General features: G+C 40.8%; 1 protein-coding gene across 1 annotated transcript in view; it reads right to left on the reverse strand.

Moving 5' to 3' along the window:
- The window catches only part of SPMIP4 (sperm microtubule inner protein 4), a 46,436-nt gene extending 23,430 nt beyond the window's left edge, over positions 1 to 23,006 (reverse strand). Inside the window, exons 1-4 of the mRNA XM_014786310.2 lie at positions 22,650 to 23,006; positions 21,850 to 22,007; positions 11,902 to 12,078; positions 42 to 113 (exon numbers count right to left, since the gene is read on the reverse strand). Of these exons, the coding sequence (XP_014641796.2) occupies positions 42 to 113; positions 11,902 to 12,078; positions 21,850 to 21,983 (383 nt within the window). The 5' untranslated portion in view covers positions 21,984 to 22,007; positions 22,650 to 23,006. The remainder of the gene's footprint in view (positions 1 to 41; positions 114 to 11,901; positions 12,079 to 21,849; positions 22,008 to 22,649) is intronic.
- Between the last annotated feature and the right edge of the window lie 1,782 nt (positions 23,007 to 24,788).

The following is a 24,788-nucleotide window of genomic DNA, read 5'->3' on the forward strand; positions in this document are numbered from 1 at the left end:
GTTATTTGATCTCATATAAGGAAAAGAAACTGCAAACTTACAAAGAATCATTTGCATAGATGTCACTTTTTTTGTTCTGCGTCAAATAATAGAATTGTTCAATAGGAAGCTTTCTGAAAAGAAAGAAAAGATTAAATTGAACTTCTCAATTTAACACAGTGTAATGGTGAGATAGTAAAAGACAAATAGACGAATACAACCATGTATATATGGAAATTCAGTATATAAAAGGTAGCATTTTAAATCAGTGGAAAGGGATTTACTTTTCAATAAACAATGCAGGAAAAATTCACTAGCTATTTGGAAAAAATAGATCTCTATTTCACACTGTTCACAAAGATAATTTCAGATAGATTAAAAATCTAAAGAATTGGGAAAATGTATAAAATATTAAAAGAAAATATACAAGACTATATCTCTTGCTTGGTGGTAGGGAAAACATTTTAAATAAGATTTTTTTTTAAAAGTCAACAACCAAAAGGAAATATGATAACATCAAATGAAAAATTTTTGAAGACAGGACAGCATAAACAAGCTCAAATAAAAAAAAAAAGAGTGGAGAGGGGCTGGCCCAGTGGCGCAAGTGGTTAAGTGCGCGTGCTCCGCTGTGGCTGCCTGGGGTTCGCCGGTTCAGATCTGGGCGCGCACTGACGCACTGCTTGTCAGGCCATGCTGTGGCAGTGTCCCATATAAAGTAGAGGAAGATGGGCACAGATGTTAGCCCAGAGCCAGTCTTCCTCAGCAAAAAAAAAAAAAAAAAAAGAGGATTGGCAGATGTTAGCACAGGGCTGATCTCCTCACAAAAAAAAAAAAAAAGATTGGAAGAAATATTTGCAATAGAGAGACATAAAGGATTAATATGCAGAACATAAAGTAATAAGAACCTATAGCTAAAAGACAAACAATAAAAATGGGCAAAGAATAAGAACAGAAAAGGAAATGTAAATGGCCATACATAAGAACACATAAACATAAGAAAAAAGTACTCAGTCTAACCAGAGAAATGCATCTTGATAACCAAGATAACCTTTATCCTCATTGGATGGGCAAAAATTATACAGTTTGATAATATAGTACAGTTGGGCAAGAGTATGGGGAAATGGATACTTTTAGATACTACCATGAGAATATAAAGCATTTGGGCAATATCTACTAAAATTAAAAATATTCATATATTGTGACCCATAACTTCCACTTCAGATTTTCCCTAGAGAAACATTTGTGTATGAGCTCAAGAAGGCCTGTACAAGGATATTCATTATATATAGTTAATGCAAAAAAAAAAAAAAGGAAATAATATGAGAATGGCTAAATAATCTATGATGCATCCATACTGTGTAGAACACTAAGAGAAATTAAAAAGAATGGGGTAGATCTGTATTTATAATCTTTAGATTGTAGAGAGAAAAAAGAACCAAGTTGCCTAATACTATGTATTAAATGATTCCATGCATAAAATAATACCATATACTTTAATGGGTGCGTGTATAATTATGTAAATGCATAACAAAAGGTGTGAAAGGAGACACACCAAAGGGTTAACAGAGCAGGAAGGAAACTGGGGTTGGCAGGGCAGTGGTCAAAGGGGACTGGACCTTATTTTTGATTTTTTTAAAAAGACTTTATGTTTTTAGAGCAGTTTTAGGTTCACAGCAAAGTTGAGAGGAAGTTAGAGAGAGTTCCCATACACCATTTACCCAGAACATGCTTAGCCTCCCCCATTATCAATATCACCCAACAGAGTGGTACATTTGTTACAAGTGATGAACCTACATTGACACATCAGTATCACCTCAAGTTCATAGTTTACATTAGCCTTCACTCTTGGCGCTTGTAATGTTTTAGTATACATTGTAGGGCTCAAAAGTCCCTCGTGGTTGCCCAGTATCTTTTGTTTGGTTTTTTTTTTAAAATATTTTTTTTTTTAAAAGATTTTATTTATTTATTTATTTTCCCCCAAAGCCCCAGCAGACAGTTGCATGTCATAGCTGCACATCCTTCTAGTTGCCGTACGCGGGATGCGGCCTCAGCATGGCCGGAGAAGCGGTGCGTCGGTGTGCGCCCGGGATCCGAACCCGGGCCACCAGCAGCAGAGCGCGTGCACTTAACCGCTAAGCCACGGGGCTGGCCCCCCAATATCTTTTGAATACCTACCCTGTATCTCATCTACCCAACGTAGATTCCAAAAAACTTGCTTTCTCAGCCTCTGAGAATGGCCCTAGAGTATGAGGGTTATCGGTACCCCACAAGAATGCTCACCAAGAGAACCCCACAACTGAGGATGTTCTTAATAATTAGGTAGATTAAACGACCAACTCTGTGCCTGTCAGTCAGGCTTTCTCCAGTCACCCCAGTCCTTGCTCAGTGGCTTCATAAACTAAGTTATGATTGGGACAGAAGTCATTATGTATGGACTTAGCAACATGAACTTCCTCCTCACCAAAATTGATCTGGACACATTTGAGTTTGCCAGCAGAAGTTACCAACCCTAAGTACTTCATAGAGAAAAATCTCCCAGTGTGTACTAATCAGCCACCTGGTGGGAGGTTGATTACATTGGACCCCTTCCCTGTCATGAGAGAGATGATTTATCCTCACAGGGCACTTCTAAATATGGATTTCCCTTTCCTTCTCACTATACTTCTGCCAGTTACATCATCAATGGACTTACTGAATGCCTTATTCACTGCATGCCATCTTAAACAATATTCCTTTTGACTAAGGAACTCAATTTACCACAAAATAAGGCAATGGTTGAATTTAAAGGATTCACTGGTCTTACCACAGTTACAAAATGGTAGAAATAAGCTACTGAAGATTCAGTTATGGATGAGTGTTGTCCTAAAGAGTGTGGCACACGCTCTGAACCAGTGATCAATAAATAGTTTCCCCTATAGCCAGATGCATGGTCTAAAAAGCAAAGGGGGGAAGTGGGAGTGGTGCTTCACTGTTATACCTACTAGTACACTTGAGAAAAACTTTACTTCCTCCTCAGCCACTTTGGGCTTTGCTGGTTTAGAGATCAAGGGAGAAGCACTTCCATCAGAGGACACAACAATGGTCCCACTGAGTTGGAAGCTGAACTGATGATGTGGTAATTTGGGGCTCCTATGACTCTGGGGAAAACAGGCAAGAAAGGATTATACCAAATAGGCTGGGATGATTGATCCTGAATGTTAAGGGCAAGAGGACTGCTGCACTACAATGATGTGGGAAAGGAGTATTTCTAGAACTTAAAGAATCTTTTGGACATCTCCTAGTATTGCTTCCAGTGGCATAAAGTTAATGGAATACTGTAGCACCTCACACAGGCACTAAGAGCTTAGATCTCTTAGGGACAAAATTTGGGGTTGCCCCATCAGGTAATGAACTCCTACCAGCTCAGGCACTGGCTGAGGGCAAGGGAACTTGGAGTGGGTAGTGGCGGAAGGAAATTATAACACCAACAGAAGCCTCAGGACCAGCTGTAGAAACGAGGACTGTAGTCACTTCCCATATTTTCTCCCTGGCTGTGTCCTGTATACTTTTACATATATTAACTAATTTTCTTTTTTTCCTTATTATATCATGTGTTAGCGATGGTTTACTTTATTACGTGCATAAGTGTGCACTATCAGGACAAGATTATGACTGAACTAGAGAGGAGTGACTGTCACCCAGAGATCCTGGACTTGGAGTAGATGCAGGAAGTGATGAGACTTTGGGTCTCCCCCTTTGGGGAGGTGAGTGCATTTTCATTTGTATGAAAAGGTATTGCATTTTCTTATGTGGGGGCAGCAGTTCTCAAACTTTGCTGCTTGTTAGAATTACCCAAGGGATTTTATTAAGATGCAGATTCTGCTTCAGTAACTCTGGGGTGGCGCCCAACATTGTGCATTCTTCATTTCCCAGGTGATGCTGATGCTGCTGGTCCATGGACCACGTGTTGAATAGAAAAGCATGGTATTGTTGTTGCCACTCTTGGTTAGAGTGACAGTCGACTGGCACTGATGGCTATCTAACATCTTTAGGATACCCTCTCTACATTTTGCCAATTTCCCACATTTGAACACCCCACTTCCCCATGTAGAATCCAGAAAATCCACCTCCCAGCCTCCCTAGCAACCAGGGTACAAATGTGTGCCCTAAGTTCTGCCAGTCATCCATGTCTGTACTAGACTTTGATTTGAACATGAGTAGCCTGAGAACACAGGCTTCAAGTGGGGCATCCGTATTGCTAATATGGTAGCAGCAGAGGTGTCCAGTTCTAGCAGAGGCACTTCCTCTGATGAGGCTAGTCCTGGGAATGAGTCTGGCTGTCATTCCGGGAAGCTTAGCAATTTGTCTATTTCTCTAGCCCTCCCACAGTTTTGTAGTTAACCTAATGAATCTCTAATAAATCCTCTTCTTCTTAAACTAGCCAGAATGGATTCTGTTGTTTGCAACTAAAAATCCTAATGCATACAAATGAATAACTTGTGAAACTAAAATTTAATTTACAAAAGAACAAAAGTAGTTTTATTGGAAAAATGAACTTTAAAAAAAGCAAATGTAATTTAAATGAGATAATGTCTATAAAGCACTTAGCACAATGTGTGGATACAGAAGTACTTGATTAATGCTGTTGTTCAAAAGAGATTGTTTTTCTTATTTTTATGGAAATGGCATATCCTCATCATAGAAGTTTAAGTAATTACAAAAAAGCATACACAAATACCACCATGTAAAACATGATTCTAGATCTCTCTCTCTAAAAAATAGATGTGAGGAAGTAAGAATGGAGAGATGGACAGCTCTAGTGAGAACTAAAGTTTCATGAAAAGGATCAAAGTTCATACAATTTCTAAAAGAAAATTAAAATTTTAAAATTTTATTAGCATTTAATAGATGAAAAAGTAGAACTGAAGGAATTCCTGAACTATCGATAAATATCTTTTCACTATACAGACACAAATTTCTAAAAGATCTGTGTAAAATCAAGAAGTTTTTGAGACATTTAGGATGTTGGAGTCATTATTATTTTTTAGATAATATTGACTCTCAGGAGTGAAAGATAAGATGATAAGCACTATTTCACTTGCTTCCGCTTCCTCTCCCTGCTCTGTCCATTTTGGCTGTTCATATAATCTGCACTTTGCCAGGATTTATAACATTTACCTGGTTCTACAATAATAACTTTCCCAATCACGTGAATGGTGTCTTGACATGAGTACAGCCATGTCTGGCTGCTCCATTGACCTACAGCCACCAGCACAAAAAGAAATATAAAAGCTGCTTTCTGCGTGGTGGGAACTGGCCCTTCTCCCATGAAGATAGTTGCAATGTGTAAAAATTTCAAGGCCTTTTGGGTGCCGCAGCCTGGGACAGACTGACCATCTGTACCGGGCTGGCACGATAACCAGGGTAAACAATGCATGTACACAACTGACGGGCTGGGACGATAGCCAGGGGGCTCAGTGCATGTATGCCACTGATAACCATTTGTGCATGGGAACACTAAATGCTTGCTCTGTAAACTCTGTAACTGCTTATATAAACTGCTGGAAATCGAGGCCCTGGTGAGAGTTCCACCTGTGGAAGGGACACCTTGCCCAGGACGTGTGATTCCCGCCCGGGACGTGTCAATTGACGAGACTCTCCTGGCAGTGGGGTGTGGATGTTGTGAGTAACCTATCTGATGTTCGCTTTTCGGTGAACCTGGTGTTTCTCTTTCTGGTTGATTTGTGTCATTTCCCTTCAGTCCATCTGGTGTTTCCCTTTCCGATCGATCTGATGTTTTTTCTCTCTTATTATATGACCTATTGGAATCTGCCGCTATCTCAGCCGATCTGGTGTTTCCCTTTCCGATCGAGCTGGTGTTTTTCCCTCTTATTATTTGACCTATTCAGATCTGTTTGCAGACTATCACCTTTACTATCCTCTATATAACAAAATGTACCTTCAGTCCATTTGTTTGGAGTGGAATGTTTCTTTTACGTCTCCGATCGAATCCCCCGAACCTCTCATAACAAATGGCTTCAGTGCTCACCATTTAATGCTCAGCCATTTCATAGTTGAATCAGACCTTTTACCACAGCTTCTCTGTTGAGTTATTTTGATTCATTATTTGTTTGTTAAATTTCATTTTCAAGGTATTTATTTTAGAAGGACTCATTGGGTGCTATATACTCTAAATTCTCTCATGTATGAGATGCCTGCCGTAGCCTTTATGCTTGATTGACAATTGTGCAGCAATCTCTTTGGGTGATAATTTCTTCTCCTCAAAACTTTGAAGATATGTCTTCTGTCCTTGAACACTGCTGTGGAGGCTTGAGGCCGGCCTCATTTTTCCTCCTTGTGGGTGTCTTGCTTTTCCTGCTTGAATGTCTCAAGAACTCTTTATTTATGAATTCAATAATGTCACCAGGTTATATCTCAATGTCAATAGTTCTCCTCCAGTTTTTCCCATTCTACGGTATGTCCTTCTGATGCTCAGATTCAATTCTTCCTGCATTTCATGGGAATTTTCTTGTGTATCTCTGAGTGTCTTTTTTGATTCTACTTGTTAGATTCTCTACATTTGGGACATCAGTTTTCCTTAAGATAAACAATTATGTTTGTTCTTCATAGCTATAATTTTCTTTTTTTAATTGCTTTAATATCCTTACCTTTTCCCTCTGCCTTCTCTGTGATTTTTTTTTTTTTTTTTTTTTTTGTGAGGAGGTCAGCCCTGTGCTAACATCTGCCAATCCTCCTCTTTTTTTGCTGAGGAAGACGGCCCTGGGCTAACATCTGTGCCCATCTTCCTCCACTTTATATGGGACGCCGCCACAGCATGGCTTGCCAAGCAGTGCGTCGGTGCGCGCCGGGGATCCGAACCAGCGAACCCCGGGCCGCCGCAGCGGAGCGCGTGCACTTAACCGCTTGCGCCACCGGGCCGGCCCCTCTGTGATTTATTGTCTTTATATCATTATGTCAATTTTCAGTCACATCTATTCTGTTTCTTTCTTTTTTTGCTGAGGAAGATTCACCCTGAGCTAACATCCCTTGCCAATCTTCCTCTTTTTGTATGTGAGCTGCCGCCATAGCATGGTCACTGATAGACCACTGTTTAGGTCCGTGCCCGGGAACCAAACCTGGGCCACTGAAGCGGAGTGTGCCGAACTTAACCACTAGGCCACTGGGGCTGGCCCTATTCTAATTCTTGCTACTTCTTCTTTTACTAGATTTGTAAGAGTGGTTTTGTGTTGTTGTTTTTCTCCTTTTTTTTTCTTAGCCTCGTGATTTCCTCTTTTATAATATTCTGTTGTCTAATTATCTTGTCTTTTATTAGATTCACATACTTATTTAGTCCTTTTATAGGGAATCTACTTTTGTTTCCTGGGCTATGTGTTTTCCCACCTGGTTTCATGTGTTTTTTTCACATGTCATATTTCTTCTCTTCTCTTCCCCGTGTACAAAGTTGCCTCGCCACTTGTTCTCATATTACATGTGTTTAATTGGGCAGCTCTGTCTAAACTCAGCTATTTGTGATGATGTAGTGTAGGTGAATTCTTTTTGATTCTGTCACCTGAAATGAGTTTGCCTTTCTGTCTGTGTGACAGGCTTGATAACCAAATATTATTCTCTGCAATTTTCTTTAGCCTGATGGGCTAGAGGTGGCAGAGAGGAGTGCTGAGATGGTGTCAGAGAGAGCCTGAGCGTCTTGGGTACCACTGTGTAAGATCCTATTAAATGTCCTCTGCAGGGCCTACTCCTTCCAGTTAGAGAAGTACTCATCTCCATGGGCTTCTGCTCATTCCCTCAAGTCAACACAGGGTTCTGGAAGAGCACACATTCTGCAGAACTTCATGTCTCTTGAGATCTTGCTGTTTTAAAATAGGGGCTTCTACTTGAAGCTTTCTTTATTTTCTAATATGATTACCTACTCAATCTTTTAATCGTCTCTTCAACTGAAGAATCAGGATTTTGTAGACTTACCTTGCCTCAATATGCATTTGGAATGTAGGGATGGGGTTAGGTATAATGCCTCTCAACCAACATTGTGGCTTCCCCCTGTCCCTCCAACACTTCCAGGGAGAGTGGGTGGTTTTATTTTGGTTGTCACAATGAAAGCAGGATGCTACTAGTATTTATAGGTAAAGGACCAGAGATGCTAAATATCTTTTTTTTTTTTTAAAGTCTTTTTTTTTTTAAATTTTTATTTATTTATTTTTCCCCCAAAGCCCCAGTAGATAGTTGTATGTCATAGCTGCACACCCTTCTAGTTGCTGTATGCGGGACGTGGCCTCAGCACGGCCGGAGAAGCAGTGCGTGGGTGTGCGCCCAGGAACCGAACCTGGGCCGCCAACAGCAGAGCGCGCGCACTTAACTGCTAAGCCATAGGGCCAGCCCAGAGATGCTAAATATCTTACAATATGTAGGACAAATATCTACCCCAAATACCCTCTTGAGAAACATTTAGTTAGAAACTGGAATAAATTACATAGAATTTTCTCTCCTTGGCACATTAAAATTAATGGCATAAAGTTGTTCTTTTTTTTTTTTTTGGTGAGGGAGATTGGATATGAGCTAACATCTGCATCCATCTTCCTCTATTTTATATATGGGAGGCTGTCACAGCATGGCTTGATGAGCGGTGTGTAGGTCCATGCCTGGGATCTGAACCTGTGAACCCTGGGCTGGGTTGTTCTCCTTTTATTTTTTGGGAGCTGGTAGTAGATTTTGTATTTGTTTCATTTTTTAGGTATATTCTGTGATTTTTGCTTCATATGGTCATATTAACCTTCAAGTATTATTATTATTTTTACTAGTACTACTACTACTACTACTACTATCATTATTAAAGAGTACTAGTTACCAGGAATTCCAAAGTATTCTTTACTTCACAGAGCACTATATATCTATTTAACAGCTTTTTAACATTTGACAGTACGTTAGAGGAAGAATCCATTTCCTTTTTCCCAAAGTAAAAATTATGCTACTTCACCAAACTTATAAAAAGAAGCATTTATGGAAGTGAAAACAAAGCTATAAATTTTCATTACTTTGTGACTTCATTCTTCTAGTGAATGGATGCTGAATTGGGTGATGACTGACTTTACTCAGGGTTTCGGAAACTTGTACATTATGGTTAAGTAGATACTGTTAAAGTTACTTGAAAAGAGTTTTACTTGATATAGTTATGTCAAGAAGTGTCAGAAGGGGGGCTGGTCGGGTGGTGCAAGCGGTTAAGTGCGCGCACTCCGCCGTGGTGGCCCAGGGTTCGCCGGTTTGGATCCCGGGTGCACACCGACGCACCGCTTGTCAAGCCATACTGTGGTGGCGTCCCATATAGAGTGGAGGAAGATGGGCATGGATGTTAGCCCAGGGCCAGTCTTCCTCAGCAAAAAGAGGAGGATTGGCAGATGGTAGCTCAGGGCCAATCTTCCTCACACACACACACACACACACACACAAAAGAAGTGTCAGAAGGAACAGTGAAGTCCCACATGGACATCACATTGGAAAATGCATATATAAATATATATAGTTATATTTCCTTTAGTAAACTATGCTATTTTAACTTCTTAACCTCAGATGATATACTGTAGGATGTCTCACCTAGACATTCTCCTAAGAAATAGTTACTTTTAATTTTCACGTCATGTGACTGGAGGGTTGGTGAAGCGGAGGAGTGGTCCTGTTCTCCAGGAGGAGTGGAGTGAATGTGTGACACTACGACACCCCACTAAAAATCCCCTCCAGAGAAGGGGGCAGGGTTGTGAGAACACGCTTTTTTTTTTTTTTTTTTTTGTGAGGAAGATCAGCCCTGAGCTAACATCCATGCTAATCCTCCTCTTTCTGCTGAGGAAGACCCGCTCCAAGCTAACATCTATTGCCAATCCTCCTCCTTTTTTTTTTTTTTTTTACCCCCAAAGCCCCAGTAGATAGTTGTATGTCATAGCTGCACATCCTGCTAGTTGCTGTATGTGGGACGCGGCCTCAGCATGGCTGGAGAAGCGGTGCGTCAGTGTGTGCCAGGGATCCGAACCCGGGCCGCCAGTAGTGGAGTGTGCACACTTAACCGCTAAGCCACGGGGCCGGGCCGAGAACACGCTTTTACATGGACCAGATGAGGACTGACCCTTCAGAAAGCTGGAAAACATTGTGTTATTTTGTGTAAAAGGCTCTTTTTGGGGAAAAAGAAAAATATTGTCATAGAAGTTATTCCGTTAGGAAACAAGATAAAACTTTACTTCACAGAGCACTTGCCAAGTGATTTGCATTGTATCAGAAGGTAGGACTTTGTTGTAAATATATTTTCAAGAGATAAATTTTCCAAAATGATAACATTTAACATAAAAGGGTATAAAGAGGGCTGGCCCTGTGGCTTAGCGGTTAAGTGCACGCGCTCCACTGCTGGCAGCCCGGGTTCGATCCCGGGCGCGCACCGACGCAGCGCTTCTCTGGCCATGCTGAGGCCGTGTCCCACATACAGCAACTAGAAGGATGTGCAGCTATGACCTACAACTATCTGCTGGGGCTTTGGGGGAAAAAATAAATAAATAAAAATTAAAAAAAAAAAAAGGGTATAAAGAGAACAGAATACATTAACTTGCATTTGTGAGTCAGGGATGACTGGCATTCTAAGTGGAACAAATCTCCTCTCTCAGTGTCCTAGGGCTGCATTCAATGAGGCACCAAACACAAACCTCCCATTTCAAGATGGCTTTCCCTTAAGAAACCAGTCCTTGGCTTTCTTTTTACACACTGGAATTCTGTGAGTATAATTCTAGTCTTTTAGAGTATTGGCATTTTTTAAGGTACAAGTTTTGGGGACAATAGCTATAGACTCCATAAAGAGCTATACCCTTAGTCTCTAGAACAGTGCTTTCTATACTCAAATTACTGAATAGAAAAATGAAGAGCTGGAGTAAATGAAAGAACGAATGAAAGGAACTTGGGCTTTGGCGTCAAGTAAACCTGGTCTGAGATCCCTGTTCCACAACTTCATAATATCTGACCTGAGGGAACGTACTGAATCTCTTGGGTGTCTATCTATTGTAAAACCAGGATAACAATAGCCACTTCACAAAGATGTTATAAATGTGTTGATGTTTGCATCTTTCCAATTGGACTGACAGGACTTTTCATTTGTCTGCTTTTTATTGCTTTACTGAACTTCGATAAGGTCATCGCTGCTACATGTCCCCGTTGTTACCGTCCCCTGGCTAGCCACGGCTTGTCTTTCCTAACTTCTTTCTTTTAACTGCTTTAGAACAAAAAACTAGTTAGCTAGATTGTTAGTAAACTAAGTAACCAGGATTGCTAGATAAAGCAGGAGTAAGTAGACTGTGTGTGAAGGTTTGATGGATTTTGTTTTGAGTAAATTTCATAATTTTTGGTAGATAACGTAACATTTAATTTGCTGCTCAGATTTTTTTGGCTTTCTCTTCAGTTTTAACCTGTGTTTTGAATAAAGTTGCTGAAAGAGTGACTTTAAGATTTATAAATAACTGAAGTATTTTAATACTTGAAAACAATGCCCAATAGATTCTAATAATTATAGATTGATGAACAAATTAGAAATCAAAAGTTCCAGAAATCAAGAACATCTGTACAGATTAGGCTGGTTATTTGCTCAAGCAAAAACATTTTTAATTGAATCTCTCTCAGGAAGATTCCCATTCAGTTTTAGATACAATGTGATTAGCAAGTGAATCAAAATTTCCAATCACAAAACTTAAACATCTCTAAGGACAGAAAGACATCTATAAACAGATTTTTTACTGACTTCACAATTAGAAATTATATAATTAGTTTTTCCATCTGTGTCTTTTCATAAATAGTAAAAGAAATAAGTCTGGAGGTACATTTAAGTTAACAATGGACTCACAATAAAGAAAAATGAATAATAAAGAATTCATTGCCCTCTATGTGAAGGGCAGAAAGTTGATTTACCTTGGCCAGGTTTCTCCACCAAATCCATAATGCTGATGTCCTTTGCCCATGACACAAGGAGGTTCACATTTTGGCCTGTGTTCCTCAGGGAGTGAAATGGGTATTATCCCGCCATATTCCCTTTCAGCGCCCCATGGCAGCCTACACTGTTGGAGTGACTCCCTTAATTCCTGATACCTGTGAAAAAACAGAGACTTGAAATAGCTTCAGCATGGAATGCTATGGTCTGAATGTCTGTGTCCCCCAAAAGTCATATGTTGAAATCCTAATGCCCAATTTGATGGTATAAGAAGGTGGGCCTTTAGGAGGTGACTAGGTCATGAGGGCCTTGCCCTCATGAATGGGACTAATGCTCTGATAAAAGAAGAGACCCAAGAGAGCTTGCTAGCTCCTTCCACCATGTGAGGGCACAGCGAGAAGGAGCCAACTATGAACCAGGAAGATGGCTCTCACCAGAGTGTGACCATGCCTGGCACTGTGATCTTAGATTTCCAGCCTCCAGAAGTGTGAGAGGTAAATGTTTATTGTTTATAAGCTACACAGTCTGTGGTATTTTGTTACAGCAGCTTGAGTGGATTAAGACAACTAAAATTCATATAGCTTCAAAATTATTTTTAGATTACATTTTCAGAACACAGAATTCTCAGTGCTGGGTAGATTATGACAGATATTGGTTATTTAAGCATCATCGGATTGCTGAAGGAATGATGTTAAATTCCTGAGGGCCTACAGATTATCTCTTTTTTTTTTTACAGTTGTAGTTTGTGTGCTTATTTATTTTAAACATCTTTATTGAGATATAAGTCACATGCCATACAATTCATCCATTTAAAGTGTGCAATTAAATGGTTTTTAGTATATTCACAAATATGTACAACCATCACCACAATAATTTTAGAACATTTTCATCACCGCATCACCTTGTACCTTTAGCCATCATCCCCCCACTTTCTCCTCCCCACCCCAGCCCTAAGCAGCCACTAATCTACTTTCTGTCTCTATACATTTGCCTATTCTGGACATTTCACATAAATGAAATCATGTATGTGGTCTTTTGTGACTGTATCACATATCAGAAGCTCATTCCTTTTTATGGTTGAATAATATTCCACTGTATGGATATACATATTTTCTTTATTCATTCATCAGTTGATGGATATTTGGGTTGTTTCTACTTTTTGGCTATTGTGAATAGTGCTGCTATAAACATTCATGTACAAATTTTTGTTTGAATACCTGTTTTCAGTTCTTTTGGGTATATACCTAGTAGTGGAGTGCTGGGTTATATAGTAATTCTACATTTAATTTTTTGAGGAATTGTCAAACTGTTTTCCACAGTGGCTGCACCAATTTACATTCCCACCAGCAATGTACAAGGGATCAAATTTCTCCACATCACTGCCAACACTTATTTTTCTTTCTTTTTTTTAATTATAGCCATCCTAGTGCATGTGAAGTGGTATCTCTTTGTGGTTTTGATTTGCATTTCCCTAATGACTAATGATGTTGAGCATCTTCTCATGTGTTTATTGACCATTGGTATATGTTCTTTGGAGAAATGTCTATTCAGATCCTTTGTCATTTTTAAATTGGGGTATAAGAGGTATTTTTTTTTATTACTTTTTATTACTGAGGTATAAGAGTTCTTTATATATTCTAGATACAAATCCCTTATCAGATATATGATTTGCAAATATTTTCTCCTATTCTATATGTTGTCTTTTCACTTTCCTGGTAGCGTCCTTTGAAGCAAAAAAGTTTTAAAATTTGATGAAGTCCAATTTATCTATTTTTTCTTTTGTTGGTTGTGCTTTTAGTGTCCTATCTAAGAATACATTGCCAAATCCAAAATCATGAAGATTTACCCCTATGTTTTCTTTTAAGAGCTTTTATAGTTTTAGCTCTTACATTTAGGTCTCTGTTCCATGTGCAGTTAGTTTTTATATGTGGTGTGAGGTAGGGGTACAACTTCATTCTTTTGCATATGGGTATCCAGTTGTCCTAGCACCATTTGTTGAAAAAGACTATTCTTTACCCATTGAATGGTCTTGGCTACAGATTATCTTTTGATTTTTAAAAATGGAGAGTACTGTAAAGGAGCAGAAGCACTTGCTTCTAGTCTCTATCTAGAGCTCCTTTAATAGTGGTTCTCAAAGTGTGGACCATGGACCAGCATCATCATCATCTCCTAAAAGCTTGTTAGAAATACAAATTCCCAGGCTCCACTTCAGACTTAAGAATCAGAATTTCTGGTCATGGGGTCCAGTAATCTGTTTTAACAAGCCCTCTAGATGACTGTTATGCATGCTAAAGTTTTAGAAGCATTGCTCTATTCAACAGTTACCTTTCATAGAAATCAGGTCTCCAATAGTCCCACTCCTTACAACTGTACCATTCAGTAGGCCAGAGACATGGAAGTTTCCTAAATTGGCTGGTAAGGCTTAGTCTGATCTTGAAGACTGGTCGTTCTGATGACTTTTTCTAGTCTTTCTTAACAAGGGAGTGAAGGGGCAGGGACTGTATCTTGTTAACTGTTGTAACCATGGTTTATAGGAAGTACTCAATGGATGTCTGTTGAATGAATGCATATGTGAGTGAAAGAGCAAGGCTAAAGAGATGGATCTGTTTCCTGGACTGTAGCCTGTGACATAGGAATGAAAGCTTCAGGCTAGGGAGAAGGTCTCACAAAACACTTAATATCTGGCAAAAGATCTGATTCCTAATTAGGAAGGATTTAATGACTACCAGTTTCCAGTAATGGCAGTCTAGATTATTTGGACTAACCTTCCCACCGAAAACAACTAAAAATGCTGGAAAGGGAGCTTCTAGGTTGGTGAACACGTGGAGATGTGGCGAGAGTAGTGCGTTCAGAAAGCATGGAAGCTCCGTGCCCCTTCCCACACACCCTGCCCTATGCATCTCTTCCATCTGGCTGTTCCTGAGCTATATCCTTTTATAATAAACCAGTAATCCAGCACCAAGAGATGAACAGTATAATGTTCTAGAGAACAAAGAACGTCAATCCATCACGGTTTCCACAGCACAGCAAAAAGAGAACAAGTCATTGTAGACAAGGACTCTGCCACACTAATCACAGAATCCCCAGGATACAGCATAGTGTCTTGCAAATATATGATGTTCAACAACTATTTATTGACTAGGTCTTCCTTGAGAGCAGACAATGACATAGAAATCTTGAAAAAGGGAACCAATTGTACTTTGGGTTAAATTTTCTTGGAGAAGTTTAATTCTACTTCTATTTGACCTCATTGATTTGCCTGGAGAAGACAAAATAAAACAAAAAAATGCTGAAAAGAAAAAAAAGAAAAAAAATCTTCTTAAAAGCAACTAGTTGTTAATAAGACAGAAAGAGATAGCAGGGTGCCGTAAGAGGGAAAATAGGAATCCAGAGAGGTAAACAAGGACAGAAGCTACTTTTGCCCTTAGGCTTGCGCCAATTCTGGCAAATTTCATTTTTGTTTTAAGGACTTTGCAGGGTGAGGGGTACAGAAATCAGCCAGGTAAGGAATCTAAAGAGATTATCTCCACAATAAGCTGGGACTCTAAAAGGCTACCCTCTCATGTTAAAGGTGAGTCAGAAGTAAGCCAGCTTTCTCATTGTCTTCTGCCCAAGTTGGCATTTGCCCACGACTTGACCTTGGATTTAAGTGGTCCAGGAGAGGCAGAATACCCCCAGGCACCTTGCACCTTACAGGAAAGACAGGATTCCTTTCTGGAGGAAGGATTCTTGGGGTACTCACTGTCTAAGATGACTTCTAAAGGATGAGTAGGACATCTGAATGGAAGAGAGGAAATATTCTAGGCTGGGGGAATAACATGTAAAAAGGCCTAGAGGTTAGAAAGGTTATGGAATTGAAAATTCCTGACAACGTTGGCTCCAGAATCCTTCTTAGGGAAGGATCTGCTTTGTTTGATAAAATATTTTATTAGGCCACTTGGTGTAGAGACAGATACTCTACAAGTATGCCTGTTGGTAAGAGATCAAGCAACCTAAGATTGAATAAGTTGCTCTGCAATGGGAGGGATTTGGTTTTGCTCTTTCAAGAGGAAGAGAGAAGAAATGGGAGTAAAGGGAGAGGAAGAAGAGAGAAGCCAGCAGGATGGTAAGAGGCTGGGGACTGCACTAGGTGACAAGCCAGTGAAAGAACCCTGCTGACAGCTGGGCTAAAGGACTGCTGAGAATATGGAAGTTATGGCTAATAGGAGCTTTAAGTTATGTGATATATGGTGTGATGTGATTCTTCCTCTTGACCCCTAACTGATCAGTGAAGTTTACCAGGCTCACAAACGCTCTGTGTGGGTGAAGTCTTTGGAGGAAACTGAAGAATGACTGAGTTTCGCATCTGGGTCAAAATGTTGTTGAACACAAGCAGCGTTATGTGGAACCAGGAGCCCAAAGTCAGTAATGACCACCTCCTACCCCATCCTGGGAATTTGGATAAATTGTATGGAAGGCCTTAGACTTCCAGAAGGTATGGAATAAAGATTTGAGTGGAATTTATCTAGATCTTAAGGGCTGAGGAAATAGAATTGAATTTTGGGCCAAATCAGTAAAGCTCACATAGAATTCAGGAATTTGAGGCACAGGAGAGAAGAGCTGTGGTGAGAGGTGAAGCAAGAGAGGAAAACTAGAACAATATGCTGCCGGGCCTTATAGGCCCTTTGGAATATGCTGTCTGAGCACTGGGGGGCCAGTTAGACACATGGGAGAGGAGCTCAGAGAGGGAGGTATGGACAGTGGAGTTACTTTCTTCTTTGTACCAGTACAGTGCCTGGCTTAATGTAATCCCTCACTAGATATTTGCCAAATGGAATGAAGATCTAACACTCAGACTGCCTTATAAATGGAATGCTTTATTTCATAAAGTCATTAGATAGGGGTTTGCAAACTATGGCCCATAGGCCAAATCCAACCTACTGCCTGTTTTTGTAAGTCAAATTTTATTGGAATGCAGCCATGACCATTATACATTGTTTATTGTCTATGGCTGTATTTGCCCTACAATAGCAGAGTTGAGTAGTTTGACAGAGACTGGAAAACCTAAAATATTTACTACCTGGTCCTTTATAGAAGAAGTCTGCCAACCTCTGCAGTAGCTAGTCAAGGAGAATCTGGGTGACCATTGATTTGGGGCGCCTTAGAAGGGATGGTGGCATTCAGCTCTCAGACCTAGGAGGCCTTCACCAGCTCTATGACTATGATCAACAGACACAGTTTGGGGGGCATGACAAGTGAAAAATATTTAAACACATTTGATTAATGATAACTTAAGCTTTAACATCAAAGTTTTTAAAAGCTACATTTAAATTAGATGAGTCAATTTCTCAACATCTGACCCCCATATATTACATTGTCCCAGGAAGACAAGCCAGTAGAAAATGTTAATCAATCATTTGGGTTGGCATCCATCTAAAGCCAGGAAGTTGCAGGAAACCATTTAAAATAAAAGGCAAAGCAAAAAATAAGTCAATTTTCTCTTTTATTTTAGGGTCTCACATTTCCCCCCTCAGCTTTAATACTAACAGTATTTTATAGAAGGAACTAATTAAAATAAATATTGAAGTTTTAGGATTAAATAATTTTAAAGCTTAAATAATATATGTCACTATAACAAAGAAAATTATTTATTTAATAACAAAGAAAATAAGTTATTAGTGCTGCAATCTGTAGCCACATAAAATTAAACGTTACTTGTTTTTGAGAAAGATATGTTCCCTATGGATGAACCAATATCTCACTTCGGAGTCACTTTACAGAATTTTCAGCATTACATTTCAAACTCAGGGGGCTGAATTTAGCCAGTAATTATTGGAAGGCACGATTAAAGGAAAGCTCAGAACAAACATACTCTCATTTTTAGTTAGCAGAGAGCTAAGACTAAAAAAAAAGAAATTCAGGAATCAGAAAGCAATGGAATGAATCCAGAAGCAAAATGGGAATGTATAATGAACTGTTAAGCAATTCTCAAGGTACTTCCTTAACTGATGTTTGTTTGCCTAATGAGCTAGAGAACTTGCTAGAGGAAAGGAGATGTCAACTGAATGGAATAAGGAGATAGGCATCCACGATGATTTTTAATAGCTGTACCTGCCATTCTTAAATTTTCAATGGAAGAAATACAAAAGAATACCTAATGTGTTTATTAGTATTTTTAAAGGAGATCAAGTCAGAGTATATATAATAGTGACTGCTGTAATTGCTCCAAAATATACCAGTGAAGAAAGTATCTGAAATACAAAGATTAACTTGCCCTTGGACAATGGGTAAGCCAGAATCATAATCCTGGTTTTCTTACTGTTTTCAGTGCTTTCTGCTAGCCCGATGGTTCTCAAAATAAGCTTTGAAAAGCCTCTAAAAATGCAGATTCCCTAGAACCACCCCGGACCTAGTGAGCCAGAATATCTAGAGACAGGGCCTGAGAATCTGTATTTTTAGAAAGCATCTCAGGTGATTCTGATGTACCCTGCCTGCGTACCAATGCTGGGTAACAATGGAGCTAGACTGTGCTGCCTATTCCGGAAAGAAAAAAAAGTAGGCTGATGTGAGGAAATCATTTTGTATTGCTGTTCAAATTGCTGAGTTAGTTCAAAATACATTATGATATTTAAAAAAGGCATTCCCTTAAGTAAATTCATGTCTAGAAAACGAAGCTGCTGAGAGCTAACTTAGGCTAGGACTCATGTTCATCCTCACTATTATGAAGGGTAATCCCTACAAGCCAGGAGCTTTTTGTTTTGTTTTGCTTTTGAGGTACTTTGAGGTTTGAGTTGGGAGCCACAGATCCTGAAGCTGGTCTTAAGAAGTAAGCCTCAGCATTGATAGAGCAGATGTACCAATGTTATCCTGATGACGTTTTCCAGAGCAGTTCAGAAGAATAACATTGAGAGAAAGGAGAACTTCTATTTCTGTAAGCTGCCCCACTGCTTTTGAAGAGGGAGTTAAAAGGAGGGGTTCTGAGAATACACGATCATCCTGGCTTTTCCATTTGGGGACTAGGAAAAGAGAGAATTCACATGAAATAAAAGGGAAAGCAAGCTTTAGTTATTATGAGCCAGGAACATGGTTGTATGTAGATATTGCTTCAAATAATGTCTTCTTGTAGTTTATAGGTAACTGAACATTATGTTGTATTTAATTTTATAGTCAGTTAATGAAAAGCAATATTTTTGCTTCTCTTAAATTTCATGCCAGTTAGTTTTGGAGTCAGTTACTAACCAACCATATGACCATTGAGGTAGAAGGGATCAAAATTTCAGTGAAAAAAAAGCCTAGATAAGTGCTTTTCAGGGCACAGTGAATTCAATCAGATATAGCAGCCCTAAATTCCCACTCAGATCCCTTTCGGCCAAATATAAAACCTCACATTGCTGCTTTGGAGCCAGGGACAACTGCCCATCACCAGACCACACACCATCTGCTAAGGGTTTCCTCTGACTCAAGGGAAGCCCTGCCTAATCTGATGGCCCTGGAGCTGAGTAGGAATTTAGGGCTGACACTTTTGGGAATCATGTAATAGTAGAAGAGCAGATGCAGTGAGGATTGACTCAGTAGAAGTGAGCTGAGTCCTCTTTCCCACAAATAAGAAAATATTCCCTTTCATTAATAGCAGTTTATAAAAAATTTGTTGAATATGATCTTTAAGTTAAAAAAAGCGCCAGGACACATATTGAGATGTTAACAGTGGTTATTATTTCCGGATAAAGAAAGTGCAGAGGTTTTTCTTCCATGTGCTTTAATATTTTTCTTTCTGTTGGAAAAATGGAAAATTTGTCTTCTTTATGGATTTCCATGATTTCTAAACTATTTATAAGGAACATCTCTTAGTTTTATAACTGGGAAAAAAGTTTTCTTGATCTTTTTTTCATACAAAGAGCAGCTTATGTTGGGGCACAGGACAGGTCACCTCAAGATGTTCCACAACGGCATATGGACTATTTTGAGTTCAAGTTACTTAAAAAGCAAAAAGGGCTTTCTGACCCTCGTGTCTCTGTTGCCCCTGAAAGGAGGAAAGAAATCTCCCACGTGAAAGGTGCTGTCCCTGCATCCTTATCACCAGAGCTAGGAGATTCAAGACCAAGAAGCCCAAATAAACAAACCCAAACCCAAGTTTCTTTGTCCTGCCAATTCTTCACAAATTTATTGTTTCCTTGTGTCAAAGGTATATATACTGCCTGTTTTGTTCACTCTCCGAGCATCATTTCTTTAGGGTCTCCAATCCATATGTATTAAACTGGGTTTTTCTCCTGTTAGTCTGGTCTTGTGTCAATTTTACTATTAGTTCAGCCACAAGAACACAAGAAGGGAAGAAGTGGGATTTTCCCCCGTCTCGACATTTACAAACTGGAATAGGTCCACGGAAGTCTGATCACCACAGTGAAAGCCTAGTGGAAAGAAGAATGAAGAGTAAAGTCTGTTGGGAACTAGTGATCAGCCTTGAAAGAGAACTCGTAGAGGGCCAAAAGAATCTTCTGACTCCTGCAGGACTGCAATCGTGGAGATGACAGATTCTTCTTATTTTGCGTGGCTTCAGAGGGAAGAACCAGGTTCAGAACCTCGTAAGAAATTACGAGGAGGAAAAATGTTCTCACTAGAAAGAAAATTATCTAACAATCAGAAGCATTCAAAATTGGAATGGACTGCCTGTGTGGTAGTGATATCCCATTTTGGAAGTGTTTAAACTGAGGCTAGGTGACTTCCTGTCTGATTTGCTAAAGAATTCTTAAATGAGAGATTTGACCCAGTGAAATTAGAAAACAAACAAGAAACAACTACACAGGCTACTTTTTCACCATCCAAGTGTCTTGAGATTTTTTTTTTTCCTCAAAATGACTCAAGTAAATATAATACAGAAAAGCTGGCACTACAATCTTGGAAAATTACTTTTTGTACCTGTTACTTCATATGTAAAATAGGGATAAGTACTTATAAGATTATTGTGAAGATTAAAAGAATCACTACATACAAACGTTTGGTACAGTACCCACACATAATCACTCAATATATGTTAGTTGCAATTTTAATCATAATCTGTATCTGATGTGTTACAGGAAATTTGGTAAAGCAAAAAGTTAGCACCTATGAAAAACAGATTCTGGGAGTATTTCTGAGCAGATGACGTTAGGGGATGATTGCGAACGACTACACTACTCTTTATAAAATAAAAAAATGTTTGATTAAAACATTAATTTTCAAATGAAGTGATCATTCTAGAGTTCTAGAATGTAGTGAATGAATTTGCTATCTGCCTTTTAAAAGTACACACCAACTTACTTTTTACCAAGTTCCTAACAGATGTGGACACTTTAAGGTTTAGTTAATTGTCATGCTATGCCTTCCCTATGATGTTGACAACAGATTTTCACTTATTGAGGTATATGGGGTAACTATTCGGGTTCAAAACTGATTCGGCTTGAACCAAAAAGCCTAACTTACGGCCTATCAAACTTACATTGTACATCTGCTTAACCATTAAAGTAAAGAATACACTCTCTTAAGATAAGAATGCATACTTGCCCTCCTATACCCTATTGGTCACGCCCTATTGGTAACACCTGGATTAGTCCCTTTCCTGACATCATGGTCACACTGACCTATTAATTTGCAATTGAATCTCTCTTTGAAATTTTGAAGAAAATGTATCCTTGGTGTGTTTAATGTATGTTGTTTGTTCTAAAAAGATATAAGACTGTACTGTAAACCATGCTTCTCCGGAACGCTTTCTAAAGCCTTCCCATGTTGTAATCCTCATTCTGGCTCAAGTAAACTCACCTTATTTCTCTTATCTATAGAACGTAGTCATTGGCTATTTTGCGTTGACAATGTGATAAACACAAGAGCCCCATAACCATGCTTTTTCTCACACATAAAAATATACTAATATATTAAAACCTTTTTCAATTTTTGGCTTTCTCTAGTTTTTATTTTACCTGTCCTCTGAGGCAGTTGGGCGAGCAGCTGTTCGTAGTGGAGTGTGCAATTCATTAGAGTAAAAAGTGTCTGACAGTATGTCAGCTCCTTCAAGCTCCCTGCAACAGTAGGGCCTGCCGTGAATTACCTCCATGCTTCCCGGCTAAAAGGGCACAATCTGGAAAAGAAAAGGAGGGCACACTTGGTTTGAGAGTCTACTGACTCGGTCATTATCACACTGACCCTCCCTCAGGGCAGGCAGGAAACATGCTTTGTACTGCTAAATTGCTCAACACTGCATAGAAATCAGGGGCTTTCTTCCTCACAGATGTCACATCAGCAATAAACAGCAACTTAAGTTCTATGGAAATGAATTTCAACTGAAATCCACAAAGTGGAAGATGTTCCTCAGTAGAGTCTGGAAACTACGTGGACGACATGTAGGTCCATACAGGGCCGCTACTTTGTGGACATCGACTGAAATTCAATTCTCGCCTCAAATTTAACCGCAACTGCTGATTCCACCCCCCGCCCCCATGGTCTTTCTAAAAAGCAGGGGGACTCATTATCCTACAGAATCAAGAGCTGTGCTTCTAAAGGATTCGGGGATCCTCCACGAAGGAAGTCCTTTGCAGAGAGGTGGAGAATCAGTGGTGTAGCCTGAGCGGGACCCCAAAGGGTGAGAATCTGACCCCTCGCTCGGACTTGGAGCGGGAAGCCAAGGAGGCGCTGTGGCTGGGCCGCGGGTCCAGGGAGCTGAGGCCGATCCTCCCGGGCCATCAGCGCCCTGCCGAGCGGTGCCTCGGGGGTTCGGACGCACCTGGGACATCAGCCTGGGAGCGGCACCGGACCGCGCCTCCCCTTCTCCTCCCCAGGGCTGAGGCGCCTCTGCGGGGCGTGGAATTCCGCCGTCGTCCGCACCCGCGGCCCCGCGGAGCTTGCGGGCAGGTGCGGGTGAGGGAGAGAGAGGGACCGCGGGCTGGCCAGGGGTGGGGTTGAGGGTGCCTGTGACGGCGACCGTGACCGTGGCACTAGGTAATGCATTCTTGCGAAGCAGCCGGCTTCGGGTAGGCAGGTAGGGGGCAGCGGGCGACTCTTGGAGGTTTCGCAGGAAGCCAGCCCAGGAGCTCCGGAACCCGTAAGAACCGGAAGCGGGATGGGAACTCAGAGAGGACGAGACGCCCAGGCCGGAGGCGAAATAGGCTCTTCCGCTGCCCCTGGCCCTCGGGCCAGGCCCCGCCCCCGCTCCCTGCCTCGCCTCACTCCCAGGCGTCCTCTGGCGGTAGTATCATTTATTCCTTTGAGGGCTACCTGTTGTAGCGGGTGTTCCTCGTTCGGGGCTTTCTCTCGTGTGGACTGGGCAGAAGAGCTCGGCCAGGGTGGAGGGGCAGAGGAGAGCATGGTGGGGCAAGAGCGTCCGACCCATCCTCCCCCTCCGCCTCTCCTCGCTGGAACTGGGGACAGTGCGGCCAGATCGAGGGTGGCTTCCGCAGGACCCTGCAAGCACAGCCCCGGGATTGAGCCCAATGAGAGCGTTGGCTTTTCCTCCCCTGGGTGGGTGCGGACCTGGCAAACGGGCAGGATGGCCGGCGCATGCCCTACCCAGTCCCCAAGGACCTAGACCCACCTTGATTACTACGGTTACTACTAATCTCTCCCCTTCCCCAAAGAAAAGAATGTAAACCACCTTTCTGCACCTACAGGGCCGTGAATTTCTGTGATGGCTGAGAACTGGGCCCCCAAGAACGACCGAGATGTGGGACGCCTGCGTTTTGGGAGAGGCTAGAACTGGCCTGCAGGAACACAGAAGGTGGGGGCGAGAGTGACCACCGCCTCTGAGAAGGGAGGTGTGAGAGTGCCATTCTTTGTCTATTGTACAACTTTTTAATCAACCCACAAGTGGGTTTTCATTTTGTGCTGTGGCTTCTAGGTGAATGTTAGCTGATGTGAGGGAAGGAAAGGTGCATTAGAGTAGGGAAGATGGTAATTTTGTGTTCTTGGTCTATTTATTAGTCCCTGTTCCTCTTTGCTGACTCCTGTAGTTATCACCTACTAAGCCTGGACGAGTAAATCCTGCTGGAGACAGAACTGTGAATTAGGTGAAGTTTGCCTTTATACATTTTTTTGCCCCAAAATTTCTCGTAGAAGTCCTCTCTAACCTTTTTGCTGCTCCAGTGTTTTCAGGACCCCCCATTAAATTCCCTCCCATTGAATTCCCCGTCAGCTCAGCCTATTTCATGTACCCAGCCTTCCAGTGTACATTCCGTACTCCACCTTTTTCCCATGCTTGACCTTTGTCCCGTTTCCTCATGGCTTGATTCTTCCTGGGAGGTAATAAATGAGCACAATAGATTTAATCAGGGCTATCTGATGAAGCTGCATTACCAGCCACTTTAAGTAGGTATGTGGATGGTTGTGATACCGGGGAAGTTGGGGCCACTCCAGGTTGATTCACCAGGATATGTGGTGATAGTCTCCAGGTTCCAGTGTTCGAGATTTTATTTTAGGTCAACTAAGTGTAAAGGGTAGGAAAGTGTAATTACTTATTTTTAACTTTATTTTCAAATAAAATTTACAGACAAGAAAATATTCGTTGTCAGATCTTTGTAAAACAATTGTTCTCTTTGGAAATGCTTCCCCATCACAAAGGTTCTCAGGGATGTCAGGATTGGGTCTGTTTGTTTGACCAACACTCCTTATTCTAAGCTTTTATGATGTAACTCACACTGCCTCAGCTGTCAGGTGATGTATACCGTGACCCCAACAACACAAAGTAGCCCCTCACCCAGGGGGCTCAGAATGACTGACTTAGGTCTCTCATGGCCACCAGTGGGGGCAGTAGCCTCAGATCCCCTTTCTACTTCTCCTGGCATGTTGATTTCTTTCACCATCTCATTTACCTTAATGTATTCCTAGTGTCACCAGTAATCCTTCCAGCAGGGAAGATGAAATTTGGGAA

This window comes from Ceratotherium simum, chromosome 1 (genome assembly GCF_057802395.1).
Source record: "Ceratotherium simum simum isolate JZ-2026a chromosome 1, ASM5780239v1, whole genome shotgun sequence".
In the NCBI taxonomy this organism is placed as follows: Eukaryota; Metazoa; Chordata; class Mammalia; order Perissodactyla; family Rhinocerotidae; genus Ceratotherium; species Ceratotherium simum.